This window comes from Sitophilus oryzae, unplaced genomic scaffold, assembly GCF_002938485.1.
Source record: "Sitophilus oryzae breed Bouriz unplaced genomic scaffold, Soryzae_2.0 scaffold_1442_pilon_pilon, whole genome shotgun sequence".
Taxonomy (NCBI): domain Eukaryota; kingdom Metazoa; phylum Arthropoda; class Insecta; order Coleoptera; family Curculionidae; genus Sitophilus; species Sitophilus oryzae.
Window position 1 is genome coordinate 149975 of NW_022146107.1, and position 23355 is coordinate 173329.

The 23355-nt window shown below is 29.0% G+C and overlaps 1 protein-coding gene and 1 long non-coding RNA gene across 3 annotated transcripts in view; one reads left to right on the forward strand and one right to left on the reverse strand.

The window, feature by feature from the left end:
• Positions 1–17773, forward strand: part of LOC115877001 — a 67921-nt gene extending 50148 nt beyond the window's left edge. For both annotated transcript variants that reach the window (XR_004049256.1, XR_004049257.1), the window contains exons 2-4: positions 11522–11643; positions 17043–17203; positions 17692–17773. This is a non-coding gene — a long non-coding RNA (uncharacterized LOC115877001). The remainder of the gene's footprint in view (positions 1–11521; positions 11644–17042; positions 17204–17691) is intronic.
• On the reverse strand, positions 83–3346 carry LOC115876998 (putative nuclease HARBI1). Its single transcript, XM_030893051.1, has 2 exons — positions 2141–3346; positions 83–1825 (listed from the first exon to the last, which is right to left on the reverse strand). The coding sequence occupies exons 1-2, from the start codon at positions 2820–2822 to the stop codon at positions 1407–1409; spliced, it is 1101 nt and encodes a 366-aa protein (XP_030748911.1). The 5' UTR covers positions 2823–3346; the 3' UTR covers positions 83–1406.
• Positions 17774–23355: the final 5582 nt, after the last annotated feature.

Genomic DNA, 23355 nt, shown 5'->3' on the forward strand with positions numbered 1-23355 from the left:
TTAATTTATTTTGATTATTAGAATTTATTTTTTATTTTTGTTATCAGAATTTATTTAATTTTTGATTTTGGTGATGGGATTTTTTTTTATTTGTTTGTTTCGATTAGAATTTTTATTATTTTTGTATCAGAATTTTTTTTTAATTTGTTTATTTTGGTTATTGTTACTAGATGTTAGATTAGTATATTTGACTGAATATTAGGATAATTTAAGGAGTATGCCTTCATTTAACTTTGTTGCAATACTTTCCAAAGATTTTGTTTAGTTTTAGTGTTTTTTTTGTTAAACAATGCAAATGTTAACTTTTATTTGATTTTTTTAGTTTTGTTATGCGAATTGATTTTCGTTTTTTTATTGACATTTTTGTTACTAGATGTTAGAGTAGTATATTTGACTGAATATTTTAAGGATAATTTAAGAGTATTCCTTTGTTCATTTAACTTTGGTGCAATACTTTCCAAAGATTTTGTTTAGTTTTAGTGTTTTTTTTTTGTTAAACAATGCAAATGTTAACTTTTATTTGATTTTTTTAGTTTTGTTATGCGAATTGATTTTCGTTTTTTTATTGACATTTTTGTTACTAGATGTTAGAGTAGTATATTTGACTGAATATTTTAAGGATAATTTAAGAGTATTCCTTTGTTCATTTAACTTTGTTGCAATACTTTCCAAAGATTTTGTTTAGTTTTAGTGTTTTTTTTGTTAAACAATGCAAATGTTAACTTTTATTTGATTTTTTTAGTTTTGTTATGAGAATTGATTTTTGTTTTTTTATTGACATTTTTGTTACTAGATGTTAGAGTAGTATATTTGACTGAATATTTTAAGGAGTATGGCCTTTGTTCATTTAACTTTGCTGTAATATTTTCCAAAGATTTTGTTCAGTTTTAGTGTTTTTTCCTGTTAATGTAAATGTTTTAAGATTTGTTTCTGGTGGTTTAATTTATATTTATTTTTTATATAATTACATGTACCGTATGATCGAATAAAAACGGCGTCAGCGATGGCTATGAAATGAAGATCGCTGTTATTTTATATGTAAAATTATATGGGAAATATTATCGATCGTCATTTCTTAGCCATCGCTGACGCCGTTTTTATTCGATCATACGGTATATAGTATAAGTGTTAACAAGTGGTATTATTGAAAAAATAAATAATATTTTTGAAATACAGCAGTATATTTATTATTTAAAGTTTAGTTTTATTTAACGTTGTAAAACATAAGAGATGGTGATTAAGATATAATACTAAAACTGTTAAAAACTAAATTTAAAAATGTAAATCATATAGAATAATTATATTTATTAATTTTTTAACTTAACATATGTATATAACTAAGAAAATAAAAAATGGATCATAAAATTATAACAATTTAGCAATTTTAGTATTAAAAAGCAATAATTTTATCTTTGAAAATATCTATTTAGGAGTTGCTGTCTGACTTGCCTAGCTTCTTCTAATACTGGCAAGCCTGGAACTTGATTGTTGCCCTGGAAGTTGATGATGTCCATATTCAAAATATTGTCTTGGAAATTGATCTCGTACTGAACTGCAGCTCTCAGAGATATGTTATGTAACACCGCACAAGCATTTATTATTGTTCCCACTTTAATAGGATTATACCGGAGTTTTCTTTCTCCTAAAGTGCATCTAAACACAAGTTTTAAGCGTCCATTACACCTCTCTATTATACTTCTTGTTATCTTGTGAGAGTGGTTGTATCGGCCTTCAGGACTGTCTGGATTTGGATTTTCAAATGGTGTTAACAGCCATGGCTCCAATGGATATCCTGAATCTCCTAGCAACCAATTATTTCTTCCTCCTAAAAGAATATATGCAATTTTAGTGTTTTTAGGCAAAAATTTTCTTAGAATGCTTTCAAAAGTAAAAAATATATCTTAAATTATAATCAAAACTAAATCAGCAAATGCACTCTTATACACATATTAAACTGTGGTTTTCCATGTTTAGATTTTATTTCAATTTATATTATCTTAGTTAGCTTATTAACTACACTATTCAAGAAGATAAACTACAAGTAAGTACCTAACAATGGTATTCTAATTGCTTTTCATGCAAATTAATAGTTTTTCTCTCGAGTATATACCTATATATTACAAGTTTATTAATTACTTACCTCTGTTATATTCTTCTTCAAGCAAGTGTTTTATTTGAGAACCTCTCCAAATAAATGCATCATTTGTTGAGCCTGGATACATGGCATTAATATTAAGAATTTCTAATTTGTCGTTACAAATTATTTGCACATTTTTGGAGTGAAAGCCCTTCCTGTTAACATAAATGTGTTCCTCATGGGCAGGTGCTAAAATTGCGATGTGGGTGCAATCTATGCATCCAATGATTCCTGGGAATCCAGCTTTTTCCATAAAGCGCCTTTTTATATCATTTCTTCTTCTTTCATCCATGGGAAATTTAATCCATAGTCGACTTAAATTTGTAGCTATACAAGTGGCTACCTCATCTATACACCTGCTAACCACTTGTTGACTGGCCGAGAGCAAGTATTCTTCACCCACACCTCTTTGGTAGTCACCAGTCGCAAAAAATCGCAGCGCAACTAATATGCGGGTTTGACGAGGAACCCGTGACCTTCTCTCTTCAGCTTCCATAAATGGCATTAAAGTCTCAAACAAATAGTGGACTACATTTTTATTTAATCTGAAGAGATCAATGAACCTCCTATCGGGCAATGCAAATGGATCACTTGCATCTCGCATGGTTCTTTTTTGTATGCGGTTTTGGTACATTCGTTCATCGTTTTGAACTTCATTTATCAAAAACATCTGAACCGGCAACATTTTTATTACAAATAATCACTGGTTGAAGAACCAAAAACTACAAAATAACAAGTAGGAAGAACTAATAACTACGAAAAACTACAAAATATCTAAGAACTACTAAAAACTATGAAAATTTAAAACTACAAAATAACAACTAGGTGGGAAAAACTAATAACTACGAAAACTTAAAAACTACAAAATAACAACTAGGAACAACTAATAAAAACTAGGAAATCGAATCTACGTAAACCAAAGACCAGCCAGAGAATAGATGTAAAAAAATGTGAGGTTATTTTCACTCAGACGTCATTTTCTTCTTTGTCCAGTTTGGCAATTAGACAAAATAAGATGTTTTCAGGATTGATTATATAAAAAATCTCTATCCGATTAGAAGTACGAATATTGCCGAGATTATACGATAGTCTTAGAGATTTGCTTATAAAGTTTCAATAATTTCAACGATCTCTATCTCTTCTCTTACTTATCTCTTTCGCTTTGGAGAAAATGTCGAGATACAGAGTTCCACCCCTGATTATCCGAGGTCGCGCGTCTATGCTCCGTATTAACCAAGCTTCTAAAATATACTATATGTATATTTACATACTTCCGTTTAAAATCGTTGGGACCGACGGAGAATCCTCTTGACCCGTGTGAGTGGTTCCCCTTATTTATATTTTTGGACTCTTTTAGCATGTAAATTTGAGTGAATGCAGTTCGTTATTGCGTTCGTAAGTAGTATAAACAGCTGGAGAAACATGGCAGCGAGAAAAAGAAGATGCAATATGAAACAGCAGCGCATAGATACTTATTTCACTGTTTTATAATGTAGATAGTATGTTATGTAGGTACTTATGTATTTACATGTTAAAAATGTTAATAAACCGTTTAAAGTATGTATATTGGTGCTTATTTTTTAATAAATCCGGATTATCCGAGGAGGGTGTACCCCACGTTACCTCGGATAACCGGGGTTTTACTGTACTTACTTATTAAACAACTGTAGGTAAATTTAAGTACACTGTTATAAATCTAAATAATAATGTCCATAAACTAATGTCGGTACTGAAAATACTTACTGTCACTAGAAAATTGCCATGGCGACACCAGCCATCTTGATTGCCATTTTATTGAAAAATTGCTTTTTATTCAAAATCTGTGCTATAGGTTAGGTAACCCTAATACAGTTTGAAAGGGCATTTGAATCTGCTTCGATTTATTTAAAAAAATACAGGGTGTTGCATTTGAAATCACGAAGTTTTTTTATAAAATAAATCTTAAAAAAGATCAGCAATTTTTGGTACCCCTGTATAAATTTGGCATAAAGGAGGCAATAACATTTTTCCGTAAAGTTTATTTCTCTGCCTTTAAACTCAGCACAAGAATTAATTCTGGAAAGTATTGTGTGGTATTTGGTTTGGTTGGTTGGCAATAATAAATACCTTTTTTGGGCCAAGAATCCAAAAATGCAATAAAATACCGGGGCTCCATAAGAAAATATATAACTTTGGTATGGAAGTTGGTTTGGATTTTGAAAAAAAAAATTTCATCTAATAAAAAAATAATATACAGTGTGTTCCTTGTAAAAAACGAAGAAAAAATATTTTATACATTAGAAAGTTTACCACTGAATTTTGAACATTCTGTATGATTTAAGATTACGATATTTATAGCGAAGTAAGTACAGACCATCTAAAGTAAATACCTAATATAGTTTTGATTTCAGGACAGTTCTTCTATTCTTAATATTTTTTTAATAAAGACTAAAAAATATATATTTTTATTTATTTATTAATCTTTTGAAACTATCAAAATATATTTACTCTTAGGATTATGTAAAGTGATCTGAAAGGAAGCCAAAAATGCAATAATATACAGGGTGTTCCATTAAAAAAAATAACCCCTATCCACTCACACCTTTTTGAGCCACCCTGTAGAAGTTAAAATATTTTCCTGAAATACATCAATATCAACCTTACGTTTTAATGATATACTTTTTAATAAAACTCACCTTTATTTTTCCCTTTTATTGGTTGCTAAATGGTCCTAGATGCTCTCTCTCTCTCTTTCTCTCTCTCGCGCGCGTTCGCTCTTTCGCTCTTTCTTATTTTTAAATTTTCAAATTAGCTGATATATTGTGAGATACAGAGGCCAACTTAATTTTTGTAAATACGGACCTGCATTTTTTATTTCAGGTTTTGAAAGAACTCGGCCTCCTGAGTACAATGATATGCCACACTTGATACGTCCAAAAAATCCTTTTTTTTTTAAAATTCAGCAATCCTTAAAATTTTTAAAAGTTTTTTGATGGCATCTTGGTGAACATGCCAAGGAGCAACTTTTCCCCAATTTAACCATCTTGTTACGTATCTATTACGGTTTCCGAGATAGCAATGCTCGTACCTCGAATTGGTAGCTCCCTGTATAGGGTGTGGAATCACAAAAAACACAACTTTGATATGTAACTTTTTTTTTCGAGACACCCTGTAGAACTCTATATTATAAAATGCTTTCAATCCTACATTTGCTGCCAAAATTTCATTTTAATACAAACTACATCAGTTCTCCTGACTTCCAACTGACTTTATTTTTTTAAGCAAAAACTATGCGTCGGAGAGATTAAAAACGTTTAGAAATGAATGGCAATCTTGAAAATATTTTTTAATTTGAGATAAGTCAGTGGTATACCACTTTTTTCTAACGTGTATCAAATTTCATAAAGATATCTGTAACAAAATCAGAGTTATTATGAAAAAAATATCTTTTTTTGAAAAATTTATCACCCTCTATCTTAAAAATTAAGATGTTTAGGATATATATTCATATGAGTTTTTCTCTTAGAATAGATCCAAGAATCACACACTTAAATATTAGCATTTCGTTAAGGAACACCCTCTATATTTATTTTATATTTTTTGTACTTTCTTCATGTTATTGCTCCACATTTCATGCAATTACGTAATAATTGCTTGTTTTTTTCTTTTCCGTTTTTGTTTGTTTCGTCTAAATTATTTCACGAATAATAGAAAACCAAATTTTAGATTTTATTATTTATTAATTTTTCTATTTTTTTTTTCATTTAACCAATGGGTTTTGTGGACACAGTTCCTATGCATTGAAACAAATTAATATAAATTATCAACTGCCCAAATTATGAATAATGCTATAATTGCTAAAGCCTGAATTTCGTGTCGGAAAATGTATTTTTACTAAAAATTAAAAAAATACACCACTGTCCTACATAATATTCATCAAAAATAATAATTGTTAGTTTATTAGTGTTATTTTTCTATTGTAATTTATCAATTTCCATTCTCACTCCTCAACCTAATATGTTGTCTAAAAACTATTAATTCTGTACTGCTACTTGGAGAAGCACCATAAGTTTTTTATAATGGAATTAATACGATATAGTTTAAAACAGAGTATAAAACAAGTGTTTTAAACATATTTTCGACTTTGGAATTCAAATTGTTTTAAACAATAAAAAACATGTATTGTTTAAAAATATTTTTTTTTCAGCATTGCTTAAACTAAAACTGTTAACAATTTAAAGTTTATTTTAGAATTTTTAATAGATCTTAGATATTGTAAATTTTTAAAAAATATACAGGGTTGTTCACCTCATGCGACACGGAGTATTGTAGCTAAGCGATTAGATTTTTACAAATTTTTTAGTTTTGGGTTCATTGAAGGACTATTAGAGCTACAATTTAAAAATGTTTTCACAAGATTTAAAACGTCTTTCCCAAATAAATCAAAGAGATCAAAGTTGTATTTTTTTTAAATGGAACACCCTGTATATTATTACATTTTTAGTTTCTACGATTAAAATAAAGGTCAATTTGATTAAAGTTTATCACACTTAAACCTTACCGTTTTTGAAATATTTTCAATTTTGTGAAATTGCAGTAAAAATTTGAAGGCTTTATTTCTCCAAGGCTGTCAAAGTTTTTAATACTACATATTTACTGAAGTTTATTTATTGGTCAGTTATTGTGTTGCAATAATCAAAATAATACTACCTCATACAGAGCGTCTAAAAATTTATTTTAAATAATTTCTAGTTTTAAACGGCTGTATATTTTAGGATAATCAGATGCATAATTTACCTAATTGTCTATCAAATTAAAAAATTAATTAATTATTATACCATTTTTTACCTATCCCTTCAAGTTTTCGTAGAAAATGCATTTTCTTATAATTTAGACCTCATTTATCAAAATTTTGAGAACCACTTCTTTTCTGGGTTTTCTTTCTTGTAAATTTAATTTATTAGCTATGTTGCCATATTATCAAGAAATTATGTTTTTTAAATAAAAACTAAAAACAATTCCAAAATTTCGATATATATATATATATATATATATATATATATATATATATATATATATATATATATATATATATATATATATATATATACAGGGTTGTTCACCACATACGACACGGAGTATTGTAGCTAAACGATTAGATTTTTACAAATTGTAAGTTTTGGGTTCGTTGAGGACTATTAGAGCTACAATTTAAAAATATTTTTACAAGTTAGAGAGTGTCCCAAATTAAAACAATATCAAAGTTGTATTTTTTTAAATGGAACACCCTGTATATTATTACATTTTTAGTTTCTACGATTAAAATAAAGGTAAATTCGATTAAGGTTTATTACACTTAAACCTTACCGTTTTTGAAATATTTTGAATTTTGTAAAATTGCACTATAAATTTTACGGCTTCATTTCTCCGAGGGTATCAAAGTTTTTAATACTAAATATTTACTGAAGTTTATTTATTGATCAGTTATTGTGCTGCAATAATAAAAATTATACTACCTTATACAGAGTGTCTAAAAATTTATTTTTAATAATTACTAGCTTTAAACGGCAATAACTTGTTTAATTTAAATGGAATACCCTGTATATTTTATAAGGATCAGATGCACAATTTAATTGTCTATCAAATTGTATTATACGACTTTTTACCTATCCCTTCAAGTTTTCGTAGAAAATGCATTTTCTTATAATTTAGACCTCATTACAGGCTAGTAATATTATCGTTTTTAGTAAAACGATGATATTACTAGCCCATTTGTATGCAAAAAGAAAACTATTTAGATCTTTATAAAAGAGTACCATACCATTAATTAAATATACCACCAGTATTTCCGCCCAAATACTAATTAATTACATATTTAATTGTGTTCGTTAATAAATTATTCTAAATAAATGTGGATTTGAATCAGAAATCAATATAATAATAAGTTATGAAAATGAATGTCTCTGTTGTTATAAATAAGCATTTGTCAAAAAATGAAATATCATTTTTAGGGTGTTAGTTTTTTTACCACACTGTCTAATACACATAAATAATTCAGTTTTTTAGTATTTGGAGCAATTATTATTAATCAACGCAAACAATCGATTAATGTAGTTTGAATACTGGAATCATATTAATTGGTTCTCTTTAACAAATATTGAAACAGTTTTTTTTATTTTTTAATGAAATAAACGAACTGTAATGACAATATTAGTATCTGTACTCTTTAAAAATTTGGTACATCTTTAAAAATAATCTAAAATGTCAGTATTCCATGGGTAATAAAATAAATGAGTTCTAAATTACAAGAAAATGCATTTTCTACGGAAGCGTGAAGAGATAGGTAAAAAATGGTATAATACAATTTGATAGACAATTAAATTGTGCATCTGATTCTCATAAAATATACAGGGTGTTCCATTTAAATTAAACAAGTTATTGCCGTTTAAAGCTAATAATTATTTAAAATAAATATTTAGACACTCGGTATAAGGTAGTAACATTTTTATTATTGCAACACAATAACTGATCAATAAATAAACTTCAGTAAATATTTAGTATTAAAAACTTTGATACCCTCGGAGAAATGAAGCCTTAAAATTTATACTGCAATTTCACAAAATTGAAAATATTTCAAAAACGGTAAGGTTTAAGTGTAATAAACCTTAATCGAATTTACCTTTATTTTAATCGTAGAAACTAAAAATGTAATAATATACAGGGTGTTCCATTTAAAAAAATACAACTTTGATATTGTTTTAATTTGGGACACTCTCTAACTTGTAAAAATGTTTTTAAATTGTAGCTCTAATAGTCCTTCAACGAACCCAAAACTTACAATTTGTAAAAATCTAATCGTTTAGCTACAATATTCCGTGTCGTATGTGGTGAACAACCCTGTATATATATTTTTTTTTTTTGAAAAAAACCCATAATCATGTTTCTGGGCTCGAAATATACTACCCCTAAAAATATTTGCACCTATTTAAGACTCACCCTGTATAGGCACCCTATATGTATCTATTACTACCAAATCTGACAAATTCAGCGAAACGAGCGGGACAATAAATTTAACTGGACTAGCAATAAGAATACAAAACTAGAAGAGATGGAACGATAATCTCTGTGCATATTGTCTTTATATTTATTTATTCTGAAGATCTGGGAGTGGGGGAGGGGTTCAACATATTAGCTTTTTTTGTTTTCCTGTTATTACCGATTCTGAACCGTCCTAGAATTGTGATGCGTATGCGCAGAAGGAAATATGAAGACATTATTTCATTTGCGCATGCGCTGGAGCGTTCTAGGACGATTCAGAATCGATAATAACAGGAAAACGAACAGACCTATTATTGATACAGATCAATGTATATGTATATGTTAATAATTATTAGATTTTTGTGACAAGTAAATTGAAATTGTACTTTGTTATAGACCCAACACTGATGAAGGCTATTGTGTTAGCCGAAACGTTTGTTTTTTTTTAAAAACAAATAAAGACAATGAAAAACCAAATGAAAACTTATCAACGTTTTTCCCGAATCTAGATCCCAAAAGAGTCAAAAAAAATTAGAGCGAGTATTAAATTTTGAGTAGTTGATAATTTAAATTTAAACATTGTGTTCTTAAATTACAGGCAATTAGATCCTTATGGATTATGGAAGCATCAAAATAAATAAATGTAAAGACAACTTGAACAGAGAATAATGGTCCATTCCTTCTAGTTCTCTGTTCCTATTTCTTTAGTCTCGGTAGTTTTATTGTAACGCGCAAGTAATTTTCCCTCGCTTCTCTGATTTTGTTTTGGTTCTAAACGACAATCGGGTGCCTATAATAATGCTCAATTTTTCTGTTGTTACCCATTAGGTTCCAACTGCAACTGTATTATACAGGATGCATAAAAAAATGTGACACATGAAATATTTTTAGATGAAACACCCTTTTTTATTTTCAGATTCAGAAATAAAGTCATAATGTTTTCTTTTATAAATTATAAAAAAAAACTACTAAAACTATAAAACTATTTATACTAAACTTCCTAAAAAAATTCCTAAAACTACTACAACTATTTCTAATGGTTAGAAATAATGTTTTATGAGATAGTATATCAACAGATATACTAAAAAGTATTTTAGTTAAATGCTACATGATGTTCAAATACATTTATAAATATCGATGACACTTAAAATACACAAAACCTTGTTTGAAACATGTTCTTTTCGTTTAATTACATGGATTTTTTAACGATTTAATAAGTACTTAACGACGAATCTATACTAATATATAAAATCCTTAAGTGACTGACATAATGATTAATCACGATCCTGCTCAAACCACTCAACGTAAGAAGCTCAATTTTGGCATACAGAGGTTCGATAACAAGGAATTTTTCGAAATTCCAGTTCCAAGAGGGTGAAACCACCACTCAAATATTACAATATTTTTTATTTAAAAAACGGTCATGTTTCCGAAAAAACGCTTAAACACGTATATTTTATTTTGGTTTTTTACATATTTTAAGATTTTTTAAAAATGTATACAGGGTGTTTCGAAAAATCTGGTCATTGATTAATCACGATCCTGCTTAAAGCGCTTGACGTAAAAAGCTGATTTTTTTAAAACAGATTGACTTTAGGGTATAGAGGTTTGATAAGAAGGGATTTTTCGAAACTCGAATTCTAAGGGGGTGAAACTATCCCTCAAGTATTAAAATATTTTTTATTTAAAAACCGTAGAGTTGTTCGGAAAAACTCTTAAACACGTATATTTTATTTTGTTACATATTTTAAGATTTTTTATAAATTTATACAGGGTGTTTCATAAAATATGACCATTGAGTAATCACGATTCTGCTTAAACTGCTTGACGTTTAAAGCTGATTTTTGGCAAACGGATTGACTGTGGAGTGTAGATGTTCGATAAGGAGGGGTTTCTCGAGTCTCAAATTCCAAGAGTGAGAAAACGCCCCTCAAATATTACTATATTTGTTATTTAAAAAACGGTTAGTCTTTTGGAAAAACGCTTGGACAAGCATAATTTATTTGGTTTTTTTACATAATTTGAAATTTTTTAAAAAATCATACAGGGTGTTTTTCAGGAAGTTGGGTAATTTCTTAACCACGATTCTGCTTAAACTGCTTGACCTAAAAAGCTTATTTTTGGCAAACGGATTTTTCGAAAATCAAATTCCAACGAGATGAAACTACCCCTCAAATATTACCAAGTTATATAATAATATCGCCATATTACTTTTTCTCATACTGACATAAATGTGAGAAAATTTTATCCAGTTTGTATGTTAATGGAAATTCTTGCTTTGCTTTACCATCACCATTACAAATGATTAATCGACGCGAACGAAGTCGCTGGTACACGCTAGTTAATTTATATTTATATTTGTTTTAGGTGTCGTAGGCTGCGCAGCAGATAGAACCCCAAAAGAAGATATCTCTGTTATTTGGAAAATAGTTAATAAAACATACAAATTACAGAACAACTTAAAGTATCAAGAAAATATACGCTAACAGGTATAGCAATAAATAATTTTTAAATTTAGTAAAATAACCGGAATTTTGTAGTTAGTAAATAATGATTATTATAATCGTCTTTATTAAGGCAAAATATCCATATAGTCTATACATACATCACATACAGGGTCTGTCAGTCAACAGTAAAGTGCCGTCTAGCTTCTTTACCTCCTATAATAATAAACTTAGGCATTTTCTTTACGGGAATACCTATAGTATGTACTACGACAGTGATGGCGAAGCTTTTGAGCTGGGTGTGTCAAAATTTTGAAAAATCGAAACATACTTTTAGTGGCGCGTTACACATCTCAAAAGTAAAACCTAAAAAAATATAAATATTTATAAATTTTGTAAGTTAATTGGTTTAATATTTTGTCACCTATTTGTTTATCACCAAAACTACACGAAATATTGAGCTGAAAATTAGTATAGTTACCCCTTACGGGACATACACGCTCACTAAGAACGGATTTTGATCAAATCCCATCCAAATTATAATTTTTTAATATTTTTCGGAAAATTATGAAAAACTTTTTGTAGCCCCCATATAAAATACAAGCAATGACATTAAAACTTCAAAATATAAATCTAAGTGATGTTTTGATAGTTTGTTATTAGCGTGGAGAAAGGAAACATTTCAATTTTTACTGAACGATGTGTAATAAACTAATTCCAGTTCAATTAGATAGTATAATAACGGCTTCTACTATGATAACGGTAAGCGATAAAAAATACATTTTTATAAATAAGTAGGTAAATACAAACGTAATTACTTAAATTTATAAAAATTGTAAAATTTTATAAAAATGTCAAAACTATCAAATACGTCAACAATATTTTTGATTGATGGTAAATATGGTTGATTTACGCTAAAAAACATCGAAATTGTTAATATCGAACTTTAGACTACTTTATTTCTTTATTCGAAGAGACCAATTGCAATAACTCTTTTGTCGGATTTAGCTGAACCGTTAGGGTTCCCAACTTGAGCATCGGCGATTCCGGGACAATTATTTTTAATTTTTTAAATAATTGAAACAAAACATTAAATATTAGAAATTCAAATATATTATATGTAAATGTGATTTTTTTGGTCCCGGCCAAGGCGAAATTTTCGCCGGGACAAACTTTCTGATTCCTGGTTAATCCCAGTTAAACCGGGACGGTTGGGAACCCTATGTACTGTTACATTAATAATTTTAATAGTGTGAAGTTAGAAGAGATAGCTTCTCATCAAATCGATATTTTAATACTCATAGGATACGGGGGCAAATTGAAAAAATCAGAAATTTAGAGAAAATATCGTGTACGAAAATTAGAAATTAAGCAAGAACTGCATATTGCGAAAATGTTAAACTCAGTATTAAACTCACTGTTGTGTTGAACTTTCAAAAACATTATAATAACTAGACGACCCGACCCAATAAATTTCAATAGAAAATAAAATTAGTAAAAATGTGTCAGTAATATGGATACTTAAGCATTCAAAATTTCATCCGTATAAATTGCAGATTATACAGGAATGAACTGAAGATGATCGCGAACACTGATTGAGGGCGACGTATACGCAGTACCCACAGAAATAATTTCAACGTTTGAGCGGGAATATACAGGGTGGCCCGAGCTGTATTCCGGAAACTTCAGCAGCATATTCTAGAGATAAAAATAAGTAAAAACGTTCGTATAAATGTATGTCCTAAAATGCTTAGTTTCAGAGATACAGGGTGTAGAAATTTCATTTTTATTTCGATTTTTTCCAAATAATTTATGAAGTAACGTAAATATTTGGATGAAAATTGGTGTCTGGGAGTTTTCTGACATGAGAAATTTGATTTTGATGTCAATATGACTCCTACTTGTAGAAGGCGCCACCTACATATTTTTAACTGGTTTGAAGAGTAATAACTTTTCGTCCGTACTTGTATAAGACTACTGAGTAAAAAATATACATTTACGACATTTTAGACGTAAAAAAGTTCTTTTGGAAAAAATCGCAACGAGTAATGGTCCTCGAGATATTTGGAATCGAAATTATATTCTTAACACAAATTAAACATGTTGACTAAATAGTTATTAGACTGAAATCATAAATTTGAAATGTGTTTCTGCCAAAAGTTCAACAGAAACTCTTTTGTCATCATTTCTTCGCAGAAAAATTTATTATTAATTAAAAAAAATAAAAATTTAGCGAATTTATTATATCAATAATGACACGTATTGACTATTTCCATTCTAAATATCTTGAGAACGGTTACTTGTAGCGATTTTTATCAAGGTACATTTTTTACGTAAAAACTCACGGAAATGTATATTTTTTCACGCATTAGTTTTATACAGGTACTGACGAAAAGTTATTACAAATGGGAGTCATATTGACATCAAAATCAAATTTCTCATGTCAAAAAACTCCCAGACAATAACTTTTATCCAAATATTGACGTTACTTCAGAAATTATTTGGAAAAAAATCGAAATAAAAATGAAATTTCTACACACTGTATTTCCGTAAACTAAGCATTTTAGGACATACATTTATACTAACTTTTTGCCTTATTTTTATCTGCAGAATATGCTGCCGAAGTTTCCGGAATGCAGTTCGGACCACCCTGTATATGGCAGACAGGCAGTTTCTTCGCAGTCATTGGCAGTCGCTTGGAAGTAAAATTATATTTTGGCAATACATGTACATTTTTTACCCAAGTGAGACACCCCTCAATACTCAATAGCCAGAGAAATGACTTCAACGTTTAGGTGGGCGTTATTGGTGACAAAATGTTATTAATATTAATCAGTAGTAATATCAATCGTAATCTAAATGGCCAGACTTACTTGCAGTATTTAGAAGGAGCTTATTTCAAATCTGGCAATTTTATTCCCCGATCCTATTTTTAGAAAGATTTCTACATAAAAGAAATATCTGCTTTGTGTAGAAATATTTTTTTATGTAAAAATATGAGCAACTTATAAGAATAATTGACAGGGTCAAGCATTTTGTTTAAGTTCTGTGTTTGATATAACGAATTTATTCCACTTTAAAGACTCACACTGTATTCCAACATTGCAAGATTCATAAAAAAATATATCGTTTCAAATTTTTATGCACGGCAAAGTGGGCACGTATCAGCTATAATTATTATGAAATACTTATCTTTAAAGATGCGTGTCATCAAAAATCAGGTCGCGTGTCAGCATTGACAGGCGTGTCAGGTTCGCCATCAGTGTGCTAGAGCCTACTTCAGAAAAATATTTTTATTTCTACAGGGTATCTTTTTAATTGGAATACCCTCCATATTATTGCATTTGTTGCTTCCTTCTTAATCACTTTACATAGTCCTAGGATATTAAGTTTTTATTGACTTCAGAATATAAATAAAGTTTAATAAAGAGAAAGAAATATATTTTTAGCCTTTTTTTAATTATTAAAAATATAAGAAATTACCTGAAATTAAAACTATATTAGGTACTTACTATATTTAGTTTGTGCTTATTTTTTATAAATATCGTAATCTCAAATCATACAGGGTGTTCAAAATCCCATGCCAAACATACTAAAATATAAAATAATTTTTGTATAATTGTTTTTTTTTATTTATTATTTTTTGTTAGATGGAGAATTAAAAAATAAAACATTTTTCGTATTTAAAGTGTTTTAAAATTTTTAACCATTTACCATTTAACGGTGTTATACTTTTTAATATCATATATATTTGGCTTATAACTTTTGATATACAGGGTCCGGCAATAGTGCGTCGGGCATCTGTAGCTCCAAGAATAAAAAAAATGGGAATTTTATTTAAGTGCAAGCCTAAAGTATATAGGATGTATTTCAGGAAAATAATTTAACTTCTATATAGAGCGGCTCAAAAAAGTGTGAACGAATCGGGATGATTTTTTTTAATGGAACACCCTATATATTATTACATTTTTGGCTTCCTTTCAGATCACTTTACATAATCCTAAGATATGAGTAAATTTATTTTAATAGTTTCAGAGATATTAACAAATAAATAAAAAATATATATTTTTCAGCCTTAAAAAAATTATTAAAAATACAAGACCTTTCCTGAAATCAAAACTATATTAGGTATTTACTTTAGATGGTCTGCACTTAACTTTGCTATAAATATGGTAATCGTAAATCAAACAGGATGTTCAAAATTCTATGGCAAACTTCCTAAAATATAAAATAATTTTTCTCCGTTTTTTCAAATGGAACACACTATAGGTTATTTTTTTAATAGATGGAGAATTAAAAAATGAACATTTTTTGTATTTAGAGTATTTCAAAATTTTTAACTTTATTAATTTATATTAATTCGCGGTTTTATATTTCATATGGCATTTTCCACAGTAAATTTTTATCAAAGCCACCCAATGATTTTTCTCTCGTAGCCCTCGGAGCCCGACGCACTATTGCCGGACCCTGTATATATTGTATTATCTTTCGTTATGCATTTTAGCGTAAATGTTAATGAATTGGATCACCAAGTTGGTTGTTGGTGTGCGAATTATATTTAACATGAAGTAAATTTGATTCAACTGTGGATCTTTTTGTTGTCCATTAGGGTGCACCAAAAAAAAATATATATATTTTTTTGAAAAAAAAAATTCTGGCAAAGTTTGAGCTTTTAATATTGATATTAAGAGGTGCCTCATCATGATTTGGAAATTAACACGGGGAAACATTTTTTTTTTCTATGGAATTTTATTTTCGTTCTAGCAAATCAGCGTTTTGTAAAAATGAATACATATTCTTGTAGAAAATTGAACGGTATTCAAAAAATGTCTAATATGAATTTGCATTTAATCGACTGGTTTGTGAGTAATTGAAGGTTAAAGTTCAACTTCAAATCGGATATGATACCTTCCACGATTTTTCAGATTTTATCACGAAATAATGGATAATTATGAATAATGAATAATTATAAAACATATTTTATGTTTTTGAGCCATTATTTAGATAAAATATAAAAAATTGAGGTTAGTTAATAATTAGTAAAAGTTATCATATATGATTTGAAGTTGAACTTGAACCTTCAATAACTTTCAAATGAGTCGATTAAATGAAAATTCATATCAGAGCCTTTTTGAAGACCGTTCAATTTCCTACAACAATAGGTACTGATTTTTACAAAACGCTGATTTGTTAGACCGCAATAAAATTTAAAAAAAATTGCTTCCCCATGTTATTTAAATGGGAAAAAGAAAATCACGAGAGGGCACCTCTTAATATTAAAATTAAAAGCTCAAACTTTACCAGAATTTTTTTTCATCATTCTGAATTATATTTTCACGATAACTAAAAAGAAAATATTTTTTTTTGGTGCCATCCTATATTGTCCATAATATTCTCAGATATATACTAATAGGTGAATTAATTTATATTTATATTTGTTTTAGATTTATAATGCATCAATATATTCCTAGAGACCCATATAGAAGATATTTGTGTTTATACCAAACCAAACCACTTGAAGTTTTGACGTCGACGAAGTTCCTAATTACAAGTTAATTAAAAGCTCTAAAAATTATCTAAAAGCCTAGATGTTTCTCTATAGCAGGTACTGCAATGTGTAATATAAAAAATAATTAATATTAACGGAATTTTATATAATCGATAGTACGGTTAGTATCGTAATATCGTTTATTTGTATATTGCTAAACAGGTATAAGAAATAATTCAGTGTTAGTTTGTCAATATATTCATATCTTATATAGATATCTAAATGATATATTATGCGCTTTACTCACTGTAATTTTTTAATTTAACTTAATTTTTCTAAACCTGTATCATCTAACTGAAGTATCTTTACACACATTTTTTTAATCCTTCTAAAAGTCTACTACCTGAATCCAACTTCAGAAACAATAGCGTCATTGACATTTTTTATCATATTGAAATCTAATATTTTTTTAAAAATAAAATGAAATAAAAAATAGGGTGCTGCATTAAAGAAAACATATGTTATACCTGCCATTCTTCTTTCAAGCACCTTGTATCTAACATGTCTTAACATCTAAACCTTTTCTATTTAAAATTTTCTCGTAGTTTTCAAACCAAACAACATAATGAACTTTATCGTTGACTGATCCTGTACAGTTTATAGGTATATAACATTGAGAAGGAGGTACATTGCAGATACTCTATGGTATCAAAAATATTTAAGAAATAAAATTAAGATCTTTAGTGTGTTATTTTTCCCCTTGCCCTTTATAATTTATCTATTTTTTATTTAAAATATAAAACTACATTTCAGGTGTTTTAGAGGTTGTTAGGTTATAGTATCATATTACAAATACATACCTAATTATATTTGGTTATGTTTTAAAAAATAATGTACTGTCGTTTTTGTGGGAAAGTCTTCTTTTGTTCTAGATTAATACTTTCTATGTGACACGTGATGTCTAACTTATGTTACATGCGAATAAGAGGTAAAAATTACATTCCTTCTGTAATTGCTGAATATTAAACTGCTCAATATTTAGTACATTTAATTTAGCTTCCAGGTGCTTTGAGGTAATTTAGCTCCGAGGTGCCCGGTGGCGTAGAGGTACAGGCTCTCGTCTACCAATCTCAAGGTGTGGGTTCGATTCCCACACCCGGCATTTCATCAGCCGACTATTTTTATTAAAATAAAAACAGTTTGGGTACCTAGGTCGACTCAGCCTTAAATGAGTACTTGGGATTCACAATCCTGAGGTAATAATAGGCGGTTGAAGCGTAGTGCTAGCCACATTACCTTCCTTGTATACCGAACGGCTTCAGTAGGGCAAGCTGTACCTTGCTACTCCCAAGACGTTAAACGCTATATATGGGAGCTATTATTATATAATTTAGCTTCCAAAGTACATGTCCGTTGTTATATTGCTGAACTTGTCAGTATGGGAAGATGGGTTTTACCTCCTCAACAATATATTAATCTTAAAGAACATGCTCCTTACTTATTGTCAGACTGGCTAGATAGTACTAGATGTAGAATAGCGTTTTATGGTCGTTTTTATTTTGCACTTAGTGGTATTCATATAGTTTTTGTGTTCTATGAATCTATTTTTAGCTGTTTAGAAATCTAGTTCGTAACTGCATGGTGGTATTCATATAGTTTTTGTGTTCTATGAATCTATTTTTAGCTGTTTAGAAATCTAGTTCGTAACTGCATATAATTTTATATAAATTAAATTTTTATAAGTATTATATCTCTATCCGTCTGATTATAAAATCAAAGTCTTTTTTGACGTAGTCACGTGGTACGACGTATTATACACATCAGTTTGTTTTCAAAGGCTGCTATAACATATTTAAAACTTATCTATATAATTTTAGGCAAGTAAGAATAGGCTTCATCTGCCTTATTTGACTGCATTTTTTTATTATAAAATGAAAGCCTTTTTTGACGTAGTGGTTTGACATGTGTGTTAACATGTTCAATAATTCATTATTCATACAATTTCATTCGTATGAAGAAAAAACTACTGTTGTCTATCTCCCAAGAAACTAAAATATCTCTGTCAAACTATCAAGAAAATTGATTAAAGGTCAAGGCTTCAGTGAAATCTGTAAGGTTTTGCCGGTTATGTGTTGAAAATATTTACATCTCCTTTCTGATATGCCTTGATCTTCAGCTTCTGACATATGAGGAAAAGCGCCATAAACATTAATACTACTTATTTCTTGATTCACCTATTAAGGGGGCTGATGCGACGGGAAGACACTGATAGCTGATACTGACTGGTGAGTGAGAAAAGTATGGTGTGCAACATGTATACCTCTGAAGCTGGGAGCAGAGGCATAGGATATATCAAACTTGTATTTGAAGGGTCGGCACTAAAAAATTATAATTTAATTTGCACAACTGATTCATAATGATGAAGCTCACTCTTAGTTAAAATACAATACTGACGAATAATTATAAAAAACGAAAACAATATAGGTATTAGCTCTTGTCTTAGCTGTTTTTCAAATTATATATGGTTATGTTTCAAAAAATAATGTACTGTCGTGGAAAGTCTTCTTTTGTTCTAGATTAATACTTTCTATGTGACACGTGATGTCTAACTTATGTTACATGCGAATAAGAGGTAAAAATTACATTCCTTCTGTAATTGCTGAATATTGAACTGCTCAATATTTAGTACATTTAATTTAGCTTCCAAAGTACATGTCCGTTGTTATATTGCTGAACTTGTCAGTATGGGAAGATGGGTTTTACCTCCTCAATAATATATTAATCTTAAAGAACATGCTCCTTACTTATTGTCAGACTGGCTAGATAGTTCTAGATGTAGAATAGCGTTTTATGGTCGTTATTATTCTGCACTTAGTGGTATTCATATAGTTTTTGTGTTCTATGAATCTATTTTTAGCTGTTTAGAAATCTAGTTCGTAACTGCATATAATTTTATATAAATTAAATTTTTATAAGTATTATATCTCTATCTTTCTGATTATAAAATCAAAGTCTTTTTTGACGTAGTGGTACGTCACGTGGTACAACGTACAATACGCATCAGTTTGTTTTCAAAGGCTGCTATAACATATATAAAACTTATCTATATAATTTTAGGCAAGTAAAAATTGGCTTCATCTGCCTTATTTGACTGCATTTTATTTTATTATAAAATCAAAGCCTTTTTTGACGTAGTGGTTTGACATGTGTGTTAACATGTTCAATATTTCATTATTCATAAGAGGCATAGGATATATCAAACTTGTATTTGAAGGGTCGGCACTAAAAAATTATAATTTAATTTGCACAACTGACTCATAATGATGAAGCTCACTCTTAATCTAAATACAATACTGACGAATAATTATAAAAAACGAAAACAATATAGTTATTAGGTCTTGTCTTAGCTGTTTTTCAAATTTAATTGATGTTTGTATGTATATTCGAAAATATCGTTTTTAACAACCCTACGATTTACTTTTTATTCGTTTCCCTGTCAGTTTATTTTTAAATCTTTGTGTGCTTATATTACACATATGGTTACAGAATTTTGACTATGGCATAACACGTACAATAGTACTATTATTTCTATACTTTATTTGTGAGAGCTACTGTGGGATTCGGTATTCATATAGTTTTTGTGTTCTATGAATCTCTTTTTAGCTGTTTAGATAACTAGTTGGTAACTGCATATAATTTTATATAAATTAAATTTGTATAATAATTATATCTCTATCTTTCTGATTATAAAATCAAAGTCTTTATTGACGTAGTGGTTTGACATGTGTGTTAACATGTTCAATAATTCATTATTCATACAATTTCGTTCGTATGAAGTCAAAACTACTGTTGGTCTATTTCCCAAAATACTAAAGTATCTCTGTCAAACTATCAAGAAAATTGATTAAAGGTCAAGGCTTCAGTGAAATCTGTAAGGTTTTGCCGGTTATGTGTTGAAAATATTTACATCTTCTTTCTGATATGCCTTGATTTTCAGCTACTGACATATGAGGAACAGCGCCATAAACATGAATACTACTTATTTCTTGATTCATCTATTAAGGGGGCTGATACGACGGGAAGACACTAATAGCAGATACTGCCTGGAAAGTGAGAAAAGTATGGAGTGCAACATGTATACCTCTGAAGCTGGGAGCAGAGGCATGGGATATATCAAACTTGTATTTGAAGGGTCGGCACTAAAAAATTATAATTTAATTTGTACAACTGACTCATAATGGTGAAGCTCACTCTTAGTTGAAATACAATACTCACGAATAATTGTAAAAAACGAAAACAATATAGGTATTAGGTCTTGTCTTAGCTGTTTTTCAAATTTAATTGATGTTTGTATGTATATTCGAAAATATTGTTTTTAACAACCCTACGATTTACTTTTTATTCGTTTCCCTGTCAGTTTATTTTTAAAGCTTTGTGTGCTTATATTACACATATGGTTACAGAATTTTGACTATGGCATAACACGTACAATAGTACTATTATTTCTATACTTTATTTGTGAGAGCTACTGTGGGATTCGGTATTCATATAGTTTTTGTGTTCTATGAATCTCTTTTTAGCTGTTTAGATAACTAGTTGGTAACTGCATATAATTTTATATAAATTAAATTTGTATAATAATTATATCTCTATCTTTCTGATTTTAAAATCAAAGTCTTTTTTGACGTAGTGGTTTGACATGTATGTTAACATGTTCAATAATTCATTATTCATACAATTTATTTCCTGATTTCATTCGTCTGAAGTAAAAACTACTGTTGTATATCTCCCAAAAAACTAAAATATATCTGTCTAACTATCAAGAAAATGGATTAAAGGTCAAGGCTCCAGTGAAATCGGTAAGGTTTTCCGGGTTGCGTTTTGAAAATATTAACATCTCGTGTCTGTTGTGTCTTGATCTTCAGCTACTGACGTATGAGGAAAAGCGCCATAAACATTAATACTAATTATTTCTTGATTATGCAATTTGTGTTGTTTGTGTGTTAGACTTTACGGTTATATTTGTTACACCATTTGGGTAAAGTTGTTACTTGTTTAGCTTTTGTTGTTGATTTTGGTTTATATTGTTTTTGCTAAATTCCAAGTATATAGGGTGTCCCAGAAATAAGTGCAAATATTTTAACTGGTGGTATAGTTCAACCCCAGAAACACGCCTATGAGGTTTTTTTCGCGAAAAAAGAATTTTGAAAATTCGAAATTTTTTGAAAAATTGTTTGGAATTTTTTTTAGTTTTTAGTTAAAAAACATAATTTCTTGATAATATGGTAACATAGGTATTAGATTAAATTTACAAGAAAGAACATCTAGAAAAGATTTGGTGGTTCTCAAAATTTTAGCAAATTTTTTTTTTGAAAATTTACAAAGTAAAATAACGGAGTAAATAAGTGCAAATATTTTAACTGGTGGTATAGTTCAACCCCAGAAACACGCCTATGAGGTTTTTTTCGCGAAAAAAGAATTTTGAAAATTCGAAATTTTTTGAAAAATTGTTTGGAATTTTTTTTAGTTTTTAGTTAAAAAACATAATTTCTTGATAATATGGTAACATAGGTATTAGATTAAATTTACAAGAAAGAACATCTAGAAAAGATTTGGTGGTTCTCAAAATTTTAGCAATTTTTTTTTTTGGAAAATTTACAAAGTAAAATAACTCCGTTATTTTGGCCTTATTTGAAAAACGATAAAGAGAAAATATGTTTCTTTTATCGAGATCTACCACCCCTTAAAGTATTTGCACTTATTTCTGGGACATCCTGTATAGGGGCATTAAGAGGGCTGATGCGACGGGAAGACACTGATAGCAGATACTGACTGAAAAGTGAGGAAAGTATGGAGCGCAACATGTATACCCCTGAAGTTGGGAGCAGAGGTATGGGATATATCAAACTTGTATTTGGCGGGTCGGCACTAATAGAGTATAATTTAATTTTTTTCAAATTTAATTGATGTTTGTATGTATATTCGAAAATATTGTTTTTAACAACCCTACGATTTACTTTTTATTCGTTTCCCTGTCAGTTTATTTTTAAAGCTTTGTGTGCTTATATTACACATATGGTTACAGAATTTTGACTATGGCATAACACGTACAATAGTACTATTATTTCTATACTTTATTTGTGAGAGCTACTGTGGGATTCGGTATTCATATAGTTTTTGTGTTCTATGAATCTCTTTTTAGCTGTTTAGATAACTAGTTGGTAACTGCATATAATTTTATATAAATCAAATTTGTATAATAATTATAT

Bases quoted from the DNA above. Each gene is read 5' to 3' on its own strand.
- LOC115876998 (XM_030893051.1), bottom strand. From the start codon at position 2,822: ATGTTGCCGGTTCAGATGTTTTTGATAAATGAAGTTCAAAACGATGAA. The intron at 1,826-2,140 runs GTAAGTAATTAA...ATATTCTTTTAG, and splicing joins TGAAGAAGAATATAACAGAG to GAGGAAGAAATAATTGGTTG.